Source organism: Saccopteryx bilineata, chromosome 5, assembly GCF_036850765.1.
Source record: "Saccopteryx bilineata isolate mSacBil1 chromosome 5, mSacBil1_pri_phased_curated, whole genome shotgun sequence".
Lineage (NCBI taxonomy): Eukaryota > Metazoa > Chordata > Mammalia > Chiroptera > Emballonuridae > Saccopteryx > Saccopteryx bilineata.
Genome location: NC_089494.1, coordinates 31,603,953 through 31,623,786, shown reverse-complemented (window position 1 = coordinate 31,623,786; position 19,834 = coordinate 31,603,953). Strand labels below are relative to the sequence as shown.

The 19,834-nt window shown below is 37.9% G+C and overlaps 1 protein-coding gene across 2 annotated transcripts in view; it reads left to right on the top strand.

Annotated features, from left to right (window-relative positions):
- CD28 (CD28 molecule) overlaps positions 1 to 19,834 on the top strand; it is an 85,554-nt gene that overhangs the window by 36,514 nt on the left and 29,206 nt on the right. Inside the window, exon 1 of one of the 2 annotated variants that reach the window (XM_066281082.1) lies at positions 6,922 to 7,081. The exons of the other annotated variant lie outside the window; for it this stretch is intronic. Coding sequence (XP_066137179.1) covers positions 7,027 to 7,081 — 55 coding nt within the window. The 5' untranslated portion in view covers positions 6,922 to 7,026. Of the gene's footprint in view, positions 1 to 6,921; positions 7,082 to 19,834 lie in introns of those variants that run through there. 2 annotated transcript variants of the gene reach the window in all.

Below are 19,834 nucleotides of genomic sequence, written 5' to 3'. Positions count from 1 at the left end.
AGGAAGCCTCCAGGAAATATTAGCCACTTGGAGCCATAGACCTACCTCTTTGTGTAAATGGTCAAAAGATTTTTTAAGGTAATTGTTTTAAGCTACCCTTCACTATATTTTTCATGTAATCCTTGATAAAGCCTCCTGGATTGTTCCTGTAAATCTATATTTCTGTAATATTTGTTTACTCAGTGGAATTAGTTGATCAATATGGTAGTTATTTCTTGCTTTTTTTTTTCTTTTAGTTGTAATGTAATCTTTTTCCAGGCTTTGGTCCCGCTGGTTTGTGATAATATGCATGACTTTCTTAACCATCTTTGTCTACTTTTTAAATAAGTTTTTCATACCAACAGCTGGGGTAATACTGTGTAGCTCAAAGAGAGGATCTCAGGCTTTGCTATTTTCCCACAATTGCTATGTGATTATTTGAACCTCTGTATGGCAGAGGTTTATGGAAAATTGGAAACTAAGATAAAGGCAAGTTTCTAGCTGGAATTTACATAAAAGAAGATATTGTCCTGGTAGGCATGCTCAATATTAGCTAGAGATAACCAAAGGGCTTCTCGTCATTGACTGGCTTGACAACTGTACTTCTTGAAGACTCTTCAGTGATACCTTACAGTTTATACTGGTACAGGTTATAATGAAAGAATTGTGTACCAAGGAGGAATACTATGCTGATTTCTAAAACAGAGCTTTGGTAGATCTCATGCTATGAAGTAAAATTAATCCACACAAATATATCATGTATATATATATTCAATGATCCGTTTTGGTTGATCCAACAAACATTTGCTCAGCTCCTTATAATAAATGTGAAATGAAGAGTCATTAAATCTTATTTCTATCTTAAGGGTGTAGAAATTCACACATCATGTGAGACATCGACAACTTATTGCATGAGTTATTTTCATCCCCACTACACATGAGGAATTGAGGCTATGACTTTCTAAGGTAGTGTGGCTTCAAGAGGCCCCTAAGCCTGTGGGATTTCAAGTCCTGTACTTTAAGCCGCAAGAATCTTCAAAAGTATTCCTTTCTCCACCCACCAATTCTCTGACACCAATTGGTTGTCCTACAATTTAATTCTAGTTTGACACTATTTAACTAGAGTTAGTGCCAGATTGCATAAGTTAAGGGCTCAGTCCTGCAAGATTGCCCCCCCCCCCAGATGATAAGTGAAAGTCCCAGGTTGTCATTTGTACTTTTGACTGAGTGGCTAAAAATTATGTTCCCATGACCCACTTCTCAGCTTCAATAATTTGCCAGAATGACTCATATAACTAAGGAAAATATAACTTATGCTTACTGGTTTATTATATAATAAAAGATGATCAATGGTGGGATTCAAATAATTTAACAACTGGTTCTCTGCCCTAATGACCATTTTAAGTATAAATAAATAATATACCAAAATATAGTTTATTATTTCATGCATTTAATACTTCAGTAAGAACAATAAAAGAAGTATACAAAACTAGATTATCTTATAAGAAAGTTTTAAAATATTAATAAAAATATTAAATAATACATGACAAAAAAACAATAAAACTATTATTTAAGACATTTCCATATTGTTTCTTGATTGGTGTTCTTGATTGGTAAAAAAATTGCACGAAATGAACATTACTACGGGTGCTTAGAATATGCTGTTGTACCGATGAACATTAAAAAAGAGTTAGAAATGTAAATTTGTGATTTCCACACTGAGCGGCTACCCAGGCTCCCAGTTTAGAGAGAACCCTGATTACAAGTGCCATTTTAACAACCAGTTTGCCAAACTCAACAAAAAATTAGGTATTGGTTCTGCCGAACCGGTGTGAACTGGCTGAATCCCACCATTGGATACGATTAAAAAAATACTAACGAGCAGCTAGATGAAGTGATATATAGGACAAGATCTGGAAGGGTCCTAAGTGTATTTCCTCTATCCCAGTGGAGTTGGGGTGCACCACCCTCGTATGGAGTTAACGTGTTCACCAACTCAGAAGCTCCTGGAACCCTGTAGTTCAAGGATTTTTATGAAGGCTTCCTCATGTAGGTATGATCAGTTATTAAACCAATCCGCAGCCTTTCCCCCTCTCAGAGGATACAAAGTGGGACTGAAGTTTCAAGGTTCTAATCATGGCTTGATCTTTCTGATGAACAGCCCCCACCCTAATGATATCCAGGAGCTCACCAAGAATCACCTCAAGAGAACAAAAGATGCTTCTGTCACCCAAGAAATTCCAAAGCATTTAGGAGTTCTGTGTCAGGAACTGAGGTCCAAGACCAAATATGAAAAGAAAATGCTCCTAGAACATTTATTGTTTAGGAAATGCAGAAGTTTTAAGAGCTCTTTGCAGGAGCCAAGGATGAAAACCACAATAATACAATATTATATCACAATATTATGCCCTGAGATTCTGTCTTTCAGGGTTTTAACCCCAGGCTTTGTTCCTATTATGTTTACAACACCTTATAGAATTGGGTTATTTGTATTATATTTTTTTCTCACAAGTCATGTAGTCGGGACTCAGTATACTTGTTGATTGATTAAGGTCATTTGTTTCATCACAGTGCACATTTCTTCAGTTTCAAAATCATGTGTGAATTTTAAAGTTCTGGAATTTCTTCAGAGATATCCAGGTGCATTTTTATGAAACACAGTTTGATGGTCTTTCCAGCATCTTGGACCACTAGCCCTTTTCCTCTCCACATTTCAGTCACCCAGACTAGATGTTAAGATGCCCTGTAAGGGCTAGATAATGCACATTTCTTATTCTTTTCTTTTGAAAGAATTTACAATACTGGAGAGGCTTGGCAGTAAGGAGACAGTATAGTGCTGTGATTAGGGCAGAGCAGTTCAAGTTAGAACTATCTAGATTCTTTTTTTTTTTTAATTATAATTTTATTTTTTTAATGGGGCGACATCAATAAATCAGGTTACATATATTCAAAGATCAACAAGTCCAGGTTATCTTGTCTTTCAATTATGTTGCATACCCATCACCCAAAGTCAGATTGTCCTCTGTCACCTTCTATCTTGTTTTCTTTGTGCCCCTCCCCCTCCCCCTTTCCCTCTCCCTTTCCCCCCTCCCCCCATAACCACCACACTCTTCTCAATGTCTCTTAGTTTCACTTTTATGTCCCACCTACGTATGGAATAATGCAGTTCCTGGTTTTTTCTGATTTACTTATTTCACTTCGTATAATGTTATCAAGATCCCACCATTTTGCTGTAAATGATCTGATGTCATCATTTCTTATGGCTGAGTAGTATTCCATAGTGTATATGTGCCACATCTTCTTTATCCAGTCATCTATTGACGGGCTTTTTGGTTGTTTCCATGTCCTGGCCACTGTGAACAATGCCGCAATGAACATGGGGCTGCATGTGTCTTTACGTATCAATGTTTCTGAGTTTTGGGGGTATATACCCAGTAGAGGGATTGCTGGGTCATAAGGTAGTTCTATTTTCAGTTTTTTGAGGAACCACCATACTTTCTTCCATAATGGTTGTACTACTTTACATTCCCACCAACAGTGTATGAGGGTTCCTTTTTCTCCACAGCCTCTCCAACATTTGCTATTACCTGTCTTGTTAATAATAGCTAATCTAACAGGTGTGAGGTGGTATCTCATTGCTTGGCAGTAAAGAGGCAGTATAGTGCTGTGATTAGGGCTGAGCAGTTCAAGTTAGAACTATCTAGATTCTTTTTTTTTTGTATTTTTTTTTTCCTGAAGCTGGAAACAGGGAGGCAGTCAGACAGACTCCCGCATGCACCCAACCGGGATCCACCCGGCACGCCCACCAAGGGGCAATGTTCTGCCCATCTGGGGCGTTGCTCTGCTGCGACCAGAGCCACTCTAGCGCCTGAGGCAAAGGCCATAGAGCCATCCCCAGCGCCCGGGCCATCTTTGCTCCAATGGAGCCTCAGCTGCGGGAGGGGAAGAGAGAGACAGAGAGGAAGGAGAGGGGGAGGGGTGGAGAAGCAGATGGGCGCTTCTCCTGTGTGCCCTGGCCGGGAATCGAACCCGGGACTTCCGCACGCCAGGCCAATGCTCTACCACTGAGCCAACCGGCCAGGGCCAGAACTATCTAGATTCTAATGCTGGCTCCACTGTTTCTTGAGACTTCTCGTCTCTCTCTTAGAGTTATTCTTCTCATCTGTACAGTGGGGATAATAATAGTATGTGCCTTACAGGTTTTTTGAGTGTTAAATTAAATCAAGCATGTAAAGAGCTTAATACATAAATGCTAGCAATTTTTATTATGGGGAATGTAGTAGAGACTCAGTACTTTATGCATTAATGGTTTTGATATCCTTTATTTCATCTCTATCATTTCTGCTTCTTAGTATATGTGAATGCCATTGCATTTCAAGAGCAAATGTGAAAGGACCTTAATGAAATGATTTACTTCTTTCTGTGATACATGTTTATGGAAAAGAAAGGCAGATGTCAAAGTTTGTGTTTCCTTTTACTCTAAAGAACGAAAACCAAATAAGGTTAGTCAAGTAATACAATCAAATTCACTTTAATTACTGTTTTGTGAATTTGTACAAATTAGCTAACTTCTCTGAGCTTCAGCTCCCTCCCCTGCAAAATAAAGGAGTTAGATCAGATAATTGCATGGTTTCTTCCCAGCTAAGTTTGATATGTACTACTATATACATAATATTAACTAGATGTTGTATAGTCATCTTCTATATGCTCGAAGATAGCTATTCATTTTCTTCTTAGTCTTTTGTTATTAATCATGGGGAAGTTTGCAAAGTCTTTGTTTCTACTGTACATATTCTTAATCTCTGTGATGAATTTCAGAACCTCTCTTTTTAGATCTGGGTGGTCTGACTGCTCCAGAATAGGGGTAATCTTTTAGAGAACGGCACTATGCTTTCTTTAAATTGTCCCTGGAAAAGACATCAGGCCCTGGGCAAAATATAGCCCTCCCCCTAAGTGGATAAAGGGTCAGAGCCAGGAATACTGCATCAAAATCTAGAAGTGAATCTTCTCTAGGACTGGGAGTATAACTTCAGGATTTACTTCTAGCTCAGAAGTGTAAGTGAATGATTTTCAAGGACAAATTCCATCAAAGGGCAGAAAATGGTGTCAGTATAGAAGGGTCACAAAGACTATGTTTGTGAGAAAATTGATATGTGGACAAAGGGGGTCTATCAGGAAAGGAAATACTTTTTATCAGCAGATTAGGAGACAGGGACTTATAGCCAGGTCATCAAGGATATTCACTGCAGCATTTTAAATGAGCAAAATATTGGTAACAATACTAGGGGTTTCTTAAACAATTTATGATATGATTATAGGGTAGAGAGAGTATTATGCATCAATTACAAATGATGTTTATAAAGAATACTTATATATCCTGGGAAAAAGTTCAAGCTATCATATATAAGATTATATATCTGTTGAAAAGTATAAATAAAACATGACATTAAATATGTAAAATCTTAACGGAAAAACGCACGGAAGATAATGGACCAGAATATTAAAAGTGATCATATCAGGGTGGTAAGATTATGGGCGAGTTTGTTTTACTGATTATTTTTTTCTTCTTTTCCAAGTGAGAGGAGGGTTCGATAGAGCGACGGACACCCATTTGTGCCCCCAACTGGGATCTATGTGGTGACACCCATCTGGGATTGATGCTCTGCCCATCTAGGGTCATGCTTACAACTAAATTATTTTTAGTGCCTGAATTATTTTTAGCACCAGGGTGATGTGCTCAAACCAATCAAGCCATGGCTGCAAGAGGGGAAGAGAGAGAGAGAGAGAGAGAGAGAGAGAGAGACAGGAGAGGGGGAGGGGTGGAGAGGCAGATAGGCACTTCTCCTGTGTGCCCTGACTGGGAATCGAACCTGGGACATCTACACACAGGGTTGACGCTCTACCACTGAGCCAACTGGCCAGGGCCTAATGATTATTTCTAATGTTGAAAAAAATATATATCCTTTTTAAAATTTTCTATATGAAATATGTCTAACTTCATAGTCAGAATAGAAAGCGATACAAATTATCTTTATAAAAGAATCCCCACATGTTATACAAACCAAGAAACTAGAGTAATCATATAAAGTGTAGATTTTTCAGGAAAGCAGAAAAAATGACTGTAAAGGTTTTCAGAAAGCCATCAAGTGCAAGGTCCTGAGCCAGATGCTGGAAGATGACAACAGAGTTGGCCGCATCAGTGGAGTGGCCCTAAATGCAGAAGGGCTGGCCAGCGGAAGAGGGCTTGGAGGCGTGCTGACTGGCCTCGGGGAGCCTCTCTGAAGTTCCTTTTTCTGTCTATCATTTATTATTGAATTATTCCTTGAGGGAATAGAGAGCACCCTATACCAAAGGGCTTGGGGTCACCTTATTGTCCTCCTAAGGACATGTGATGTTATTAGACTCTCGTGTTGCCTAGGGAACCTTCCCTTCTTAGTGGGCCGGGTGATACAAGTAGGGTGTGTTTCTCGAAATTCCTCGAAGTGAGCTGGGGAGGCTTGGTATAAACTAAGGAGTGTGTGTTAAGTCCTCCATGCGGCTATCTATATCCAACACAAAAGTTCAATTCCTAAAATTTATCTCTCCTTTCAACACTGATACAATGTTTCCCAAATCCTCAATATAATTTCTGTTGTTGTCTTTTTGACACATTCTATCCTCACCCTATGAAAATCTGTCCTCTGTGAGAGGCTTTATTTGTCCTTTAGAATACCATGTTTGTCTACCCTTAAATTCCTCCTTGGCTCACAGCTCTGACACCAGACTCTATTCTCATGAGTCCATTATGCAGTAACTGACTTTTCAGTGACAAGAAAAAGCCAACTTTAAAAGAAAAGTCTAAAGTCATCAAAACAAAGTAATATCCTGTACGAAATGATGCCTTGTGGTTTGAGAACATGTGGTTTGATCATGTGCCCTGAGGAGGTAAGTCAGAGTCGGCCGTGGATGACGGAGACGCTCAGGCCTTGGCAAGTGAGTCTTCAGTCCACCTCGCGCTCTGGGCTCCTCGGGGAGGAGGGGCTGCAGCCCTGACCCACCACTGGCACAATGATTTTCAGGCTGCTCCTAGCTCTCACCCTCTTCCCCTCAATTCAAGTCACAGGTAAATAATTTTTTGACTTCTTTCTTCCTCTGCGTTTTACTTTTGAGTTCTTTGTTTGGCTTGGTTCATTTTAAATTTTCAAGCAACTTGTGAAATTTGGGTGGTTTTAAAGTGTTGTTTTGCTATAAAAATGGCAACCTATTGTTTAGAAGCTCACTAATTCTCAGACTACATTATATATTTTAATGAACATCTTTTGGAATTAAAATTTTCATTTAGCTATTAGTTGAAAATGTCCTATTACGTATATATATGTCAATACACACACACACACACACACATATAATTTAAGAAAACTACTATTAGCAGTTTGGTTCTGAAAGTTCTCGAATAAGACTGCCTGGGTTCATATCGCAGATCCACTTCTTACTAACTAAGCTTAGGCTAGTGTTTAAATTCTCTAAGCCTCAGTTTCCTTATGTGCAAAATGGGTATGACAATAACCTTATCTCAAGATCATTGTGAGGGTAAAATGAAGTAATCTATGTAAAATGCTTAGTGCACTCAGTGCTGGCCAGCAAGGTAAGTGCTACTTGTAGTTACCATGTCTACCAGAATTGAATGAGTGCTAAAACTAATTCTGAAGTCATCACAGAAACTGGCATAATACAAATAATAAAAAATTATTAAAAAAATAATTGGCTGAAATCCGTTTCCTTAGACTAAAATACTTTAAGTTCCCAAATGATATACCTAACACTATTACAAAATCTCATTTCAAATGAAGAGATGGAGGAGTAAGAATGCTAATTTGCCCAAGGATACGCAGGTACTTGTTGGAACCAGGGTTTGGTGCTAGCGCCTGTGCTCTTGACCATTATGTTATCCCACCTAACATGATGAGGTTTATAATTTCATAGCTCCAGGTACATCCAAGGTGAAATCATCTTTAGAAAAATCGCAATTCCAAACAGAACAAACTTGTTGCTTTGGTGGGCTGGAGTAAGGTGTTTATTCAAGTTGTTCTCAGAGTAAGAAAAGAGTTCTGCTTGGCTCAAAACTTGGGCTGATTAGAGTCAATGGTCATGTTTAAATATAGTTGTTCTTTCCTTTGAAGATACATTGAAAAGCCAGTATCTGCAATTTTCTTTCTCATTTGTTTCGGTGTGGGAAGACTGCATTATTTGTTGTTCTCAAGCACCAGGTGCATGCTTTCCAAAGGGTACAGTTTCCTCACCTTATACACGTACATAGTTACATATATATTCATATATTTCATTGTCTGATGTGCCAGTGAGAACATTGAGAAATTGTGCACATTTATAAAAGGTGTTCATATAATGAAAGACATGAGCTGGTGATGAGAGAGGTTTTGCCCAGTGTTTAGTACCAAGCATTTAGAACTACTAAATTCATTTAAAACTTATCTTTACATTTATTTTTTTAAAATGTTTTTAAGCTCCATTTTTAAAGGCTCTTTAAAATTAAAAAATTTTAAATTTATTAGACAGTAATGAATAGGTAGAAAGGAAAGAGAAACTTCGCTCTGACAAAAAACTAAAATTAATAATTGTACATGAAATACTTTTCTGATGTGCTTGCGGACAACCATCTGTCATCAGTTTATTCACTGCCCTTTGAAGATATTTTTTGTAAGACTCAAAGCTTTATATTTTTTTCTTTAGAACACCTGTTGAAAGGGGTGTAACTAAAAAACCAGTCTAAGGGTTCACACACACACAAATGTTGTTTTCGACTTTAAGATACATCTACTTTCAAACACCAAATCACCCTCCTAATAACTTTTCATATGTGATGCTGAATGATCATCTAATGTAGTAGGAAAGGGGTTATTTTGAAATCCAGTAAGAAAACTTATGAGAAAACACAATGACAACAGACACAAATGTATGATCCATTTTAATCCATGGTGCAGAACCTTGCATGTGCTCTTTGTGTCTTCATGTTTACTCTCTATGGAGATATTAGAAAGATAAGAAAATTCTCTGGTCAGAATGTAATTGTCCTCCTTAGAATTGGGAGAGACTATTGATAGATCTGTGTTGAGGTGTGTGCGCATGCATGTCTGTGTATGTGTGTATATATAAGGAATGGATGAATAGTTCTTTTTTTTTTTTACTAATTTAATAATGCTAACTCATTGGCCTACAGCATAACTTAAAATAATTATTCTAAGAAGGTTAAACCAAGCCTGGTTTTGCATGACTTTAGTGGCACTCAGAAGATCTTTATGGCTAAATTAAAGAAGCATGACTTAGGGTAAGGAAACCTTCACTTAGACAATTCTTTTATTAAAGTTACATGTTTTCTACCAGATTTGGGTAATTGTGCAATTGAGATCTACAACAGAGGATTCTTTTGGATTTTTGGAACATGAAGTTCAACTTAGAATGGCAGGCCCTTGAAAGCGACCTGACTTTTGATTGGTGATGGAAGGTGTGCACCCATAGTACATGACATTGTTCACAGATTTGCAGCTAGTAGTGGTCACTTTTCAGCAAGCTCATTATTCAGTAGAAAGGCGAAATCAGGGCAACAACTTCATTTTTTCATGAGAGCATTTATTTTCACTTCTCCCAAACCTTAAGAAATAAACTGTCAACACGGCCGGTTTGAACAGGATAGATTCTCCCAGACTTCTGCATTTCCCTCAGCGTTTCTTTTTCTAAGAGAGGCTCAGGAGGCAGAAAAATGGCATTTAATCATTTAAATAATCAGCAAAGCAAGGTAACTAAACTTTATTTTTAGGTCAGTAAATGACCCCTCTGAGGTAGTTGTTCACAGAAGGAAGTAATTTACCACACAGGAAAGTGTTGTTCTGAGACTGGACTTGGGAAAGTAAGGCAAAAAGATGAGCAATCAAAAATGCAATGTAATCCGCAGATGGCTGGATCCACATGGCATTCAATACACTATAGCCAGTTTCTCTGACTGTTAAAAACTTGATTAGGTGCTTTTGTCATTTCAAGTAAAATTTGACAGACTTTTCAAAAGTATAGACCTTGCGTAAGAATTTTGTTTTACTCCACTGCCATATCCTACAATAAGATGTTACTCTTTATTTATTTAAACCATCTAGAAAGGACTTTTACAGCAAGGGCTGTTAAAAAATATCAATATCAGGAAATAAAATGACTTATTTTCACAGATAGATTAGAAATAGAAACAAATCTGTGACCTCAAATTTGAAGCTCTCACATTCAAACCTTTACTCTGGGTGGGGAGGGGCTCTCACTGTCTCTCATTCTTTAGAGATAGACCGTCCTCCTTTTTAATGCTTTTATTCTATTATCATGAGGGTAGAGACTCCTTGACTGCCATTTGGTTTTTATTACATGTGCATATCTTCCTCCAAGTATTTCCTGCATGCAGTGAGCTGACATTTACAAAATAAAAAATTTTATGCCACCAATATCCCAGAAGCAAGTTCTGTTTGTGGTTCCTCATCTTTAGAACAACATCGCCGTATTAACTAGTATAGGCATTGATAAGGCTACCCAATTCATTGCAGACTTTCTTGACCAAAAATCAAAACACAGCTATTTCATAGCAGGTCATTGAAAAGGATAAAATCTTTCTTTCCTTCTTTTTATCTTGATTAAATTTTTGCTTGCCTTTTTTTTTTTTTTTTTTTCAAGAAGTTTGTTCTTTATGGAACTTCACAGAATTTTTCTTCTCAGTAGATCGTTTTGCTGAACTTCAGGAAAGAAAAATGACATCCGGTGGCTTTGTAACTGACTGAAGGGGTCTCTAGTTTTCTAAGCTGTGTTAAGGAATATGTGTCTCAATGGTGATTTCTTTGACGTTTTTGGTCAGTGATGTGCTGTTGTCATCAAAAAATGTACCCAGAGCTTTCAGTCTGAGAATTGTTGCATGAGAATTGGTTTCTAAACCTAGAGGAAAGTTAACGCAGGCACAATTGAGAGGAGGTTGGAAAGCACGTGTCTAACTTCTTGCTCCTCACTCCCATTTTGATGACTCTAGAAGAGAGAATAGGATCAACTGCTACCCAGTTGCTCATTAGAGGATGTGAGAAACAGACTTGAGACTTCTCTGGCCTTTGTATTTCAATGCTAATTTCACAGGCATCTTAATTTAGTCTGTGTGTGTCACCATGCAGGCTAAATGTGCTTATGTTTTCATTGCTGGAGAATATGCATGATGGTGGAGAACTTCCTACTTAACTTTGAACTGCAACTTTATTTCTGTATCACCATGACCATCATCTTTTCATTCATCACATCTCTGTTATCTTGGGAACTCTGGCTGCCAAGGTAACTAGGTTAATGGTTCCTGATGGTGTTGTCAGAGTCACCCACTTACTGTTTTTGCTCTGACCTCTGATCTAATCGTGAGCCCCTTTCTGAGGTATCTGTGTCACTTTGTTGGCTCACAATCCGGAAGGTGATGTATTGATTATAGCAGTAGTTACTATTCATCACCCGTTCATTCCCACAAAAATCTAAGTTATCGAAATCTCTTACATTTTAAGAGTGACATAGATTTCCTGTAAAGAACTTAGGTGGGTGTCTGTCTTTTTTTTTTTTAATTGCTAAAAAGGTAGAGGGTTGTGCTTTTTATTGCTGAGAGATACTTGACACAAAATGAAGGGTCAGAATATCCCTGTGGCTGTATTTGCAGCTTCCAGGTGACTTGATGACTTTCCTTGATTCTGAGCTCTACTAATAATCAGGGTACATAGTTTAAGATCAGCTTTAAGAATGTTGAGCCTAGGAGGGTTTCATTTCTGAGCCACAGACTATCCCATAGAAGGTGGGCGAGAATGGGCGCATAGGAGGAGACTGTTTCCTTATACCATGACGCTCCTTTGGGGGCTAAAACAGGGTGTTAGTAAGTGATAGGTCTTGGAAGTACTGGGTATATGTGTTCTAAAGTGCTTGTTCCTTCTGATGCTTTAGTAAGACAGGTCTCCCTTCAAGTGCTCCATCATGTGTTTATTAACATCTTCTACGTGCTATTCTAGGTTTTGTGATAGATACAAAACCCCACTTTGAGCTTCAAGGAAGTAAAAATGAGTATTGTGAACTCTTTTTAGAAATTGTTTTTCATTTAAGACTATGATAATGATACTTTATTAACTCTTTCTTATTTTGTGGAAAACAGTTATATGCAGAAGCATCATTGAATTGTTGAACTACAGACATTTAGAGATGGCAGGAAACTTAGATATCTCTCAATGTATAGAAAAGGAAGTTGTGTTGATGGTTCCTAGAAGATGCTTATAGAAAGATGATGCTGTAATGTTTCCTGGCAATTTTGGATGCGTTTAGGATGGACTTATCTTACTTATCCAATTTATCTCCTTTCTTACTCTAATATAAGATCTTAAGCCCCAATATTGCAGCTTTCTTCACTGTCTCACATACCTGCATTCTGCATATGTTATCTTCCTGATAATATTTTCCTCTTGGATTATCCTTCTTCTTCCTTTCAACCCATCCAAATCCTGCCTGGCTTTCAGTTCATGTCCTTAGTGCAAGATTCACCTTCTTGGAGAAGCTTTCTCTGGGTATTCAGCCTTCATTATAAACTTGTAAGAGGCATTTCAATGAGAACGTAACTCAATCTAACAAATATTTATTAATCCTCTCCTATATTTTAATCAGTATTGGGATCTGAGGGGATATAAAAAGAGGAAAATAAATTTAAAGACTTAATTAGCCCACAAGAACTCCTTGTGTAATTAATCAAGTTCTCTCTGCTTTCATGGACATTATGATCTAGTTCGGAAGACTATATTTAAGAGGACATAACAGCTGGAAACATAAATAACACTTAGCAGTCCCCTACTTCACTATGCCATTTGATGTCTTAATTGCTTTGCATATATTATTCTTGTAATCTGGGGTGTCCTCTATACTTTTAAACTGAAGAAGCCTTCTCTAGGGCCTCAAATGGAAAAATGAGGGATTTTTTTTCTTCTCAGAGTCCAAACTTGTTATTGTTATTATATGTTGACATCTGTTTTCTCCACTGTGACTGTGAGCTTTTTTGGGCAGGATCATGTCTTATTCATCCTTATAACCTAAGTACTGTGAACAATGCTGGGAACATTATAGGTGTTCCACAAATATTTGTTGAAAGAGAAAGTGAATTAATACTAAAATGAGGAAGCATACAATAAATACTCTGGTAAGATAAATATAGATTGGTAAGTCTTAATGAAAGGTTGGGAATTTAAAGCCAAAAGGCTTTAAATAGATTATGTTATTAATAGTAATTAGTAGTAACATTTAATTTGCACTCATAATGTGCCAAGCACTGTTCTACCTGGCTTTCCCAGTATTAAATAATTTATTCATCCCTTAAATCCTGAGAGGTACTTTCTATGATTATCCTCATTTTATAGATAGGGAAACTGAAGCCCACAGCAGATATAGCAGCTGCCTGTGGTCACACAGCTGGTAGGTGAATAAATCACTCATTCTCCAGGGTTCATGTCTTATTGATGCTATTTTGCTTGAGAAAGGAGACACAATACAAATAGGGAAATCAAACCAGAAATATTGTTTTATGTTCTTGGAACTGATATCTAGTCTGAATGTTTGTCGACCTGGAAAGATAGGATAGAATCAGGTGAAACAAAGGATTGAATATTGATCCCATAAGTTCACAATTCATTTCCAAGGCATTGTGAAGAAGCTGAACATTTTTGGAAGCAGAATGATCTAGAATAAGTATGGTTTTGGAGACTAATATCAAGGAGATTATGTTATAACACTCTGTCGCTTTACCAAGAAGAAGGTAGTAGATTAGGATTTAGGTTGTAAATTTGGGGCTAGAAAGAAGCAATTATTATGAGAGATTTTTTGACAGTAGAAACCCCAGAATTTAGAACCTACTGTAGGATGAAGACAAAAGAGAGGGAAGGATCACAAATGATGCTAGGGTTTTTGGCTTATCAGAGGTTGGTGGTACAACCACCTGAGATCAAAATGTTGAGAAACTGAGTTTTGGAGAAAAATAGTGTTTAGCTTCAGACATGTTCAATTTGAAGTAAAGGCTTGAGTTGTCAGAAAAATATCCAGTACAGACTGAAGATATAGAGACTGGGTAAGAAGAAAAATAGTTCTGGTGAGGAGTCAGCCGAAGAGAATGATGGGTAGTGAAGGACAAAATATATTTGGAGAGGCAAGGGGAATAAGGCTAATGAAGTATCATTATAGTAAAAAAAAAAAAAAGAATTAAACAAAGAAACAAACATTGGTTAACAGCATTAATTAGATAATGGAAGGGGAAGTGTAATTTGGGAAGGCCACTGATTTGGCTAAAAGGAGACCACCTGTGACTTTTGAGTTCAGGCTGTGTTGGGAAGGGAGATAAGACTTCAAAGTATTAAGACAAAGGACAGGAAATTACTAAAGTGAAGACAATTAGGAACGTTTATCACCTTTAATGCTTAGCATGGTATTTTTGTACATAGCAGGTATATAATAAATGTGCAGACTGAAAGACTTGATTATATTTGACATCTAGAAGGAACCAAATGCTGGTCTTGTGTGTGTGTGTGTGTGTGTGTGTGTGTGTGTGTGTGTGTGTGTGTGATATTGCAGGTTATAGGGGAAAGAGGGCTGGCAATTCAGAAAGAAAGCAGGAGGAGATGGAAGGGAAAAAGGATAATGAAGGCAGTTTTGTCCAGAAGATGAGGAGGGAGATGATTTGGAGCGTAGGAGATTATAGAAAGGAAGACAAATATCTAAGAAGAATAGGGAAGAAGAAAGGAGATTTATAGAGGCAGAGATGTGTTAGGAAGAAGCGAGGTGAGATGAGTGATTTTGTGCTGACAAACGTAATGTCAAAGACTATGTTTACATAATTCCTCAGAACAAGTTACTGTGTTAAACTTTTATCAGCAAAAAGCCACTGGGTAATATATACCTTGACTTTGAAGCCCATGGGTACTTTAAATTTGCCTGAACCTTCAAAAATGCATGCTATGGCTGGGCGTGGCCCCAGCTTATGGCTGAAATAACAGGATCACAAGGTTCAGAGCAATCCTGCCCAACATCACGGGCAGGGTTCCATTTTCCAGTCAGGAAAGTTAATCTCAGCATTTCCTTGTGTTTTTTGGAACAAGGATGTGGCTCCTTGCCCTTGGCTTTGGAAAGGCCATATCTAATATTCTTTTTACCTTTCTTTTTCTGAACTCAAAAGCTAAAGCTACCATTTTTTTCAAGGTAGAAGATGTGATTAGGAGTTATAGTCTGTCACACTGTGGAACAGCTTTTTCTGCCTTCGTTTTCTCATCTGATATATGAAGGGGTTGGACTTGAAGACATCTCAGGTCTATTTCTGGCTTAAAATTGCCTCTTTAGTGGAATAAAAATTCTGGCTTTTATCAGCTCTAACAAGGCAACTCAACCACCCACCCCTTTGTACCTCTCCTTTGTAGATGCACTTATGATCTCTCCCTTGTTTTCCTATGTAATGTTGAGGTCCAACATAGCAATTATTATCAAACTTCCAAGCCATGACTTTTACCTAGAAGATTCTGTATGTACCAAGGTGGTCCTGAGAAGGTTCTTCAGAAGTAGAAGATTTAGGGAGACTGAAACAAATAGGATAAATGTACTCTCATCTTTTTTAAGAGTTGTTTTGAATGAGGGCTCAGAATGATGATGTCTCAGGAGGAAAATATGGTTCCTAAATTTTGTTATTGGATTAAAATATACATTTAAAAATAAAATATTAATAATATAGGAGGTCCCTTGATACCTGTGAGATTTCTTTTAATCTGTTAGTTGAATTACTGTTATGCTACTTATGTAGAAAGCTATAAAACCCTGGTTACTTACTATTTGGACTAGAGGCATCCTTCTAGGGTAATAAAACTTGATTTTTGGAAGTAGTTTGGTGACTTTGGGTAAGGGAACCTCTTTCATATAAGTTAAGGTGCTCTGGGCCTGACCTGTGGTGGTACAGTGGATAAAGCGTCGACTTGGAATGCTGAGGTCACCGATTCAAACCCCTGTACTTGTCTGGTCAAGGCACATATATATGGGAGTTGATGCTTCCTGCTCCTCCCCCATTTCTCTCTCTCTCTCCTCTCTAAAATGAATAAATAAAAAAAAAGTTAAAAAATAACTTAAAAAAAACATTAGGGTGCTCTGTCATGGTGTCTGTCTTTCTAGATTGTCTTTCTGTCACTAAAATCTAAGAGGACAATTGCAGACCTTTGAATGGTAGGGTCTGGATCACATTGCATCCAAGATTAAATTGCTTTGCATTTAGAAAGTTTCAGTCCTAGTCTGCTCACACCCTGCATTGCTGGGCAGTGTCTCTGAGTGGTAGGGATGGATTACAATGATTTTAAGCAGGTTAATGTTAACTGTCATCCTAATATCATACAAATAACACCCTAATGTGCATATCTATCTCTGACTTTCTTGAACTCTAGCTTGATATATCTAACTCCTGAACCTTTTCTTTAAGATGCTTTGCCTGCCACTTAAACCCAACACACATAAAACTGAACCCAATAGCTTTTTATCCAAATTTTCTCTCTTCATTTACTTAATTTTGTCAACAAATATCACCACTTTTGCTCTCACCCAGCCCATGACATCTGTGTCACTTTTGACTCCTGTTCACCATCACTGAGCACAACCCAAGCACCAATGACTTGTCCATCTTTCCCATCCCAGTTGCGACCTCTGTAGCTCAGAGCCTATGAGCTCATATAAACACTATTACAACAGCTTCCATGGGAAGCCTCTGTGCTCACCTCGTTTCACGTGTCATTGCAGTCTGCACTGATGTGCTAACACCTCAAACTAGCACTTACCATCCTGTTCTTAATTCAGATGTCTTCAGTGTCTCTCCTGCTTTTCTAGAAAAATCCATTTGCATTTTATTGGCATTGAAAGCTCTCCATGATTATTATCAGCCATCTTCACCTACTTCCCTGTTAAATAAATGGGATGTTCTGCTAGTCTCCAGTAAACTCTTACACTAGAAGTCCTTTCCTTTATTTTAGCTTGTCTAAATTTACTCTAGACTTCATGGCTAAGTTAAAGGCCAGCCTGTGTGCGCACGCACGCCCTCCCTCCAGAATCGTGACATCTGGCCTCTTTCATGTGACTTTCAGTGAATCTCTATAAAGCTCATGCACCATACATGGCTTTGGAATGTACCTAATTGTGTACCTGCCTTAGGATTTCTCCTGGAAAGAAAATGCTGCATCTTTTAAATGTTTCCATCTCCCAGGAACCTAGTACATTATGTCCAATTGCCATATTTATTTGCTGAATGAATGTATGACTTTGTTATACATTCATTAACAAGGCAGAAGTTAGAATACGACAAAACAATTTTCTGACACATCAAAAATTATTTTCAGAAAGTACTTATCGATCATTTTGATAATATTTTTCTCTTTTAAGAATTAATGACTTAGGTCTAGGTGCTCAGATGGGACTTTTTGCTGTTGAACTATTTGACCTTTGAGTTACTTTCTGACAGTTTCATGTAGCATAAATACTTTAAACCGGGGGTCCCCAAACTACAGCCTGTGGGCCGCATGTGGCCCCCTGAGGCCATTTATCTGGCCCCTGCTGTACTTCCGGAAAGGGCATCTCTTTTATTGGTGGTCAGTGAGAGTACTGTATGTGCTGGCGCTGCAAAGTGCAGCATCGCTCATGTACAGTACTACTTCCGGGGACGCGGGATGCATGCGTCAGGGCTCCAGAAGCGCGTCATATCACTTGTTACAGCTAGCAGTAACAAATATGGAACCAGACACTGACCATCTCATTAGCCAAAAGCAGGCCCATAGTTCCCATTAAAATACTGGTCAGTTTGTTAATTTAAATTTACTTGTTCTTTATTTTAAATATTGTATTTGTTCCCATTTTGTTTTTTTACTTTAAAATAAGATATGTGCAGTGTGCATAGGGATTTGTTCATAGTTTTTTTTATAGTCTGGCCCTCCAATGGTCTGAGGGAGAGTGAACTGACCCCCTGTGTAAAAAGTTTAGGGACCTCTGCTTTAAATTATAGTTGACATACATTACATTAGTTTCAGGTGTACAATGTAATGATTTGACACTTATTTACCTTACTAAGTGATCACCACAATGTTTAGTAATCATCTGTCACCCCGCAAATTTATTATAATATTATTGACTATATTTCCTATGCTATGTTACATCTATGAATTATTTATTTTATAACTGCAAGTTTGTACCTCTTAATTGTCTTCATTTTTTCTACTCATCCCCCCCACCGCCCTCTCCGCTGACAACCATCTGTTTGTTCTCTGTATCTATGAATCTGTTTTTGTTTTGTTTGTTCATTTGTTTTGTTAGATTCCACATATAAGTGAAATCATATTTTTCACTGTCTTTCTCTGTCTGACGTATTTCATTTAACACAATACTATTTGAGTCCATCCATGTTGCCACAAATGGCCAGTTCTCATTCTTCTTCATGGCTGAGTAATATTCCATTCATCTATCAGTTTACACTTAGGTTGCTTTTTTATCTTATCTAAATAATGCTGCAGTTAACATGGGGGTGCATATATGTTTTCAAATTAGTGTTTCATTTATAAGAACAAAGGAACTGTATTCCAGTGTTTTTCAACTACCCATCCACGGATCAGTCCACCAGAAATTTTGAGCTGATCTGCAAAAGAGTTAACCACCTTGCTGTTGTATGAAGATTATAGACCTAATTATCTTAATCAAATTTGTTTACATTCAGGGTGATTTCTGCTTTAGTAGTCCCTAAAATAATTCTCCTATTTTCACTGGTCCTCACTGCTCTATACTACCGTGCTTGCATGTATAGAAGCACAGATCAGGGTTAAATGTGGAGCTTAGACTAGTGGTGACCAATAGCAGCTTGTTTAGTAAATTTATTAATTAGGCTTCTAGTTCTATTGTTACCTTTACTCATTTGTACTTGTTTGAACTAAGATTTCTCTAGATTTTATTTAAGAATCACACTTTCTATTGATAAAAGTTAATGTGCTTACCTGACCAGACAATGGTGCAGTGGATAGAGCATTGGACTGGGATGCAGAAGACTGAGGTTTGAAACCCGAAATCACCAGCTTGAGCGCAGGCTCATCTGGCTTGAGTGTGGGCTTACTACCTTAAGCACAGAGTTGCTGGCTTGAGCAAAGGGTCACTCACTCTGTTGTAGCTCCCTGGTCAAGGCACATATGAGAAAGCAATCAGTGAACAGCTAAGGAGCCACAATGAAGAATTGGTGCTTCTCATCTCTCTCTCATCCTGTCTGTCTGTCCCTATCTATCCCTCTGTCTCTGACACACACACACACACACACACACACACATACACACACACACACACACACACACACACACACACACAAGAGTTAATGTGCTTGATGTAGCTGATAGTTGTACATACACAGTCGTAGCTGGTTGCTTGACCTCTTGATAGAAGTTGTTGCTTCTGTCATGGCCTCTTCTACACAATTGTCTTTTCATTTGTTTTTGGTAACCTTACTCTCTCCTTGCCCCTTTAGACCTAAAGGTGATAATAACTCTGCTACTATGAGCTACAGCTTCTAGCACTACGCCTTATGGTTCCACACCTTTTCAAACAGTCCTTTTATATGTAAAACCCTCCTCCTGCTTCTAAATTTTGAGTGTGCCATTTGTTTTCTGCTAGTATCCTGAATGAGACAACATATATGTATGTATACTATGATTTTTTTCAAAGCCTTTTAAAATCTCTATTTTTTGTGAAAATGAGAGAGTCTCAGGATGATAGTCAACAGAAAACTAGACCACAGAGTTAT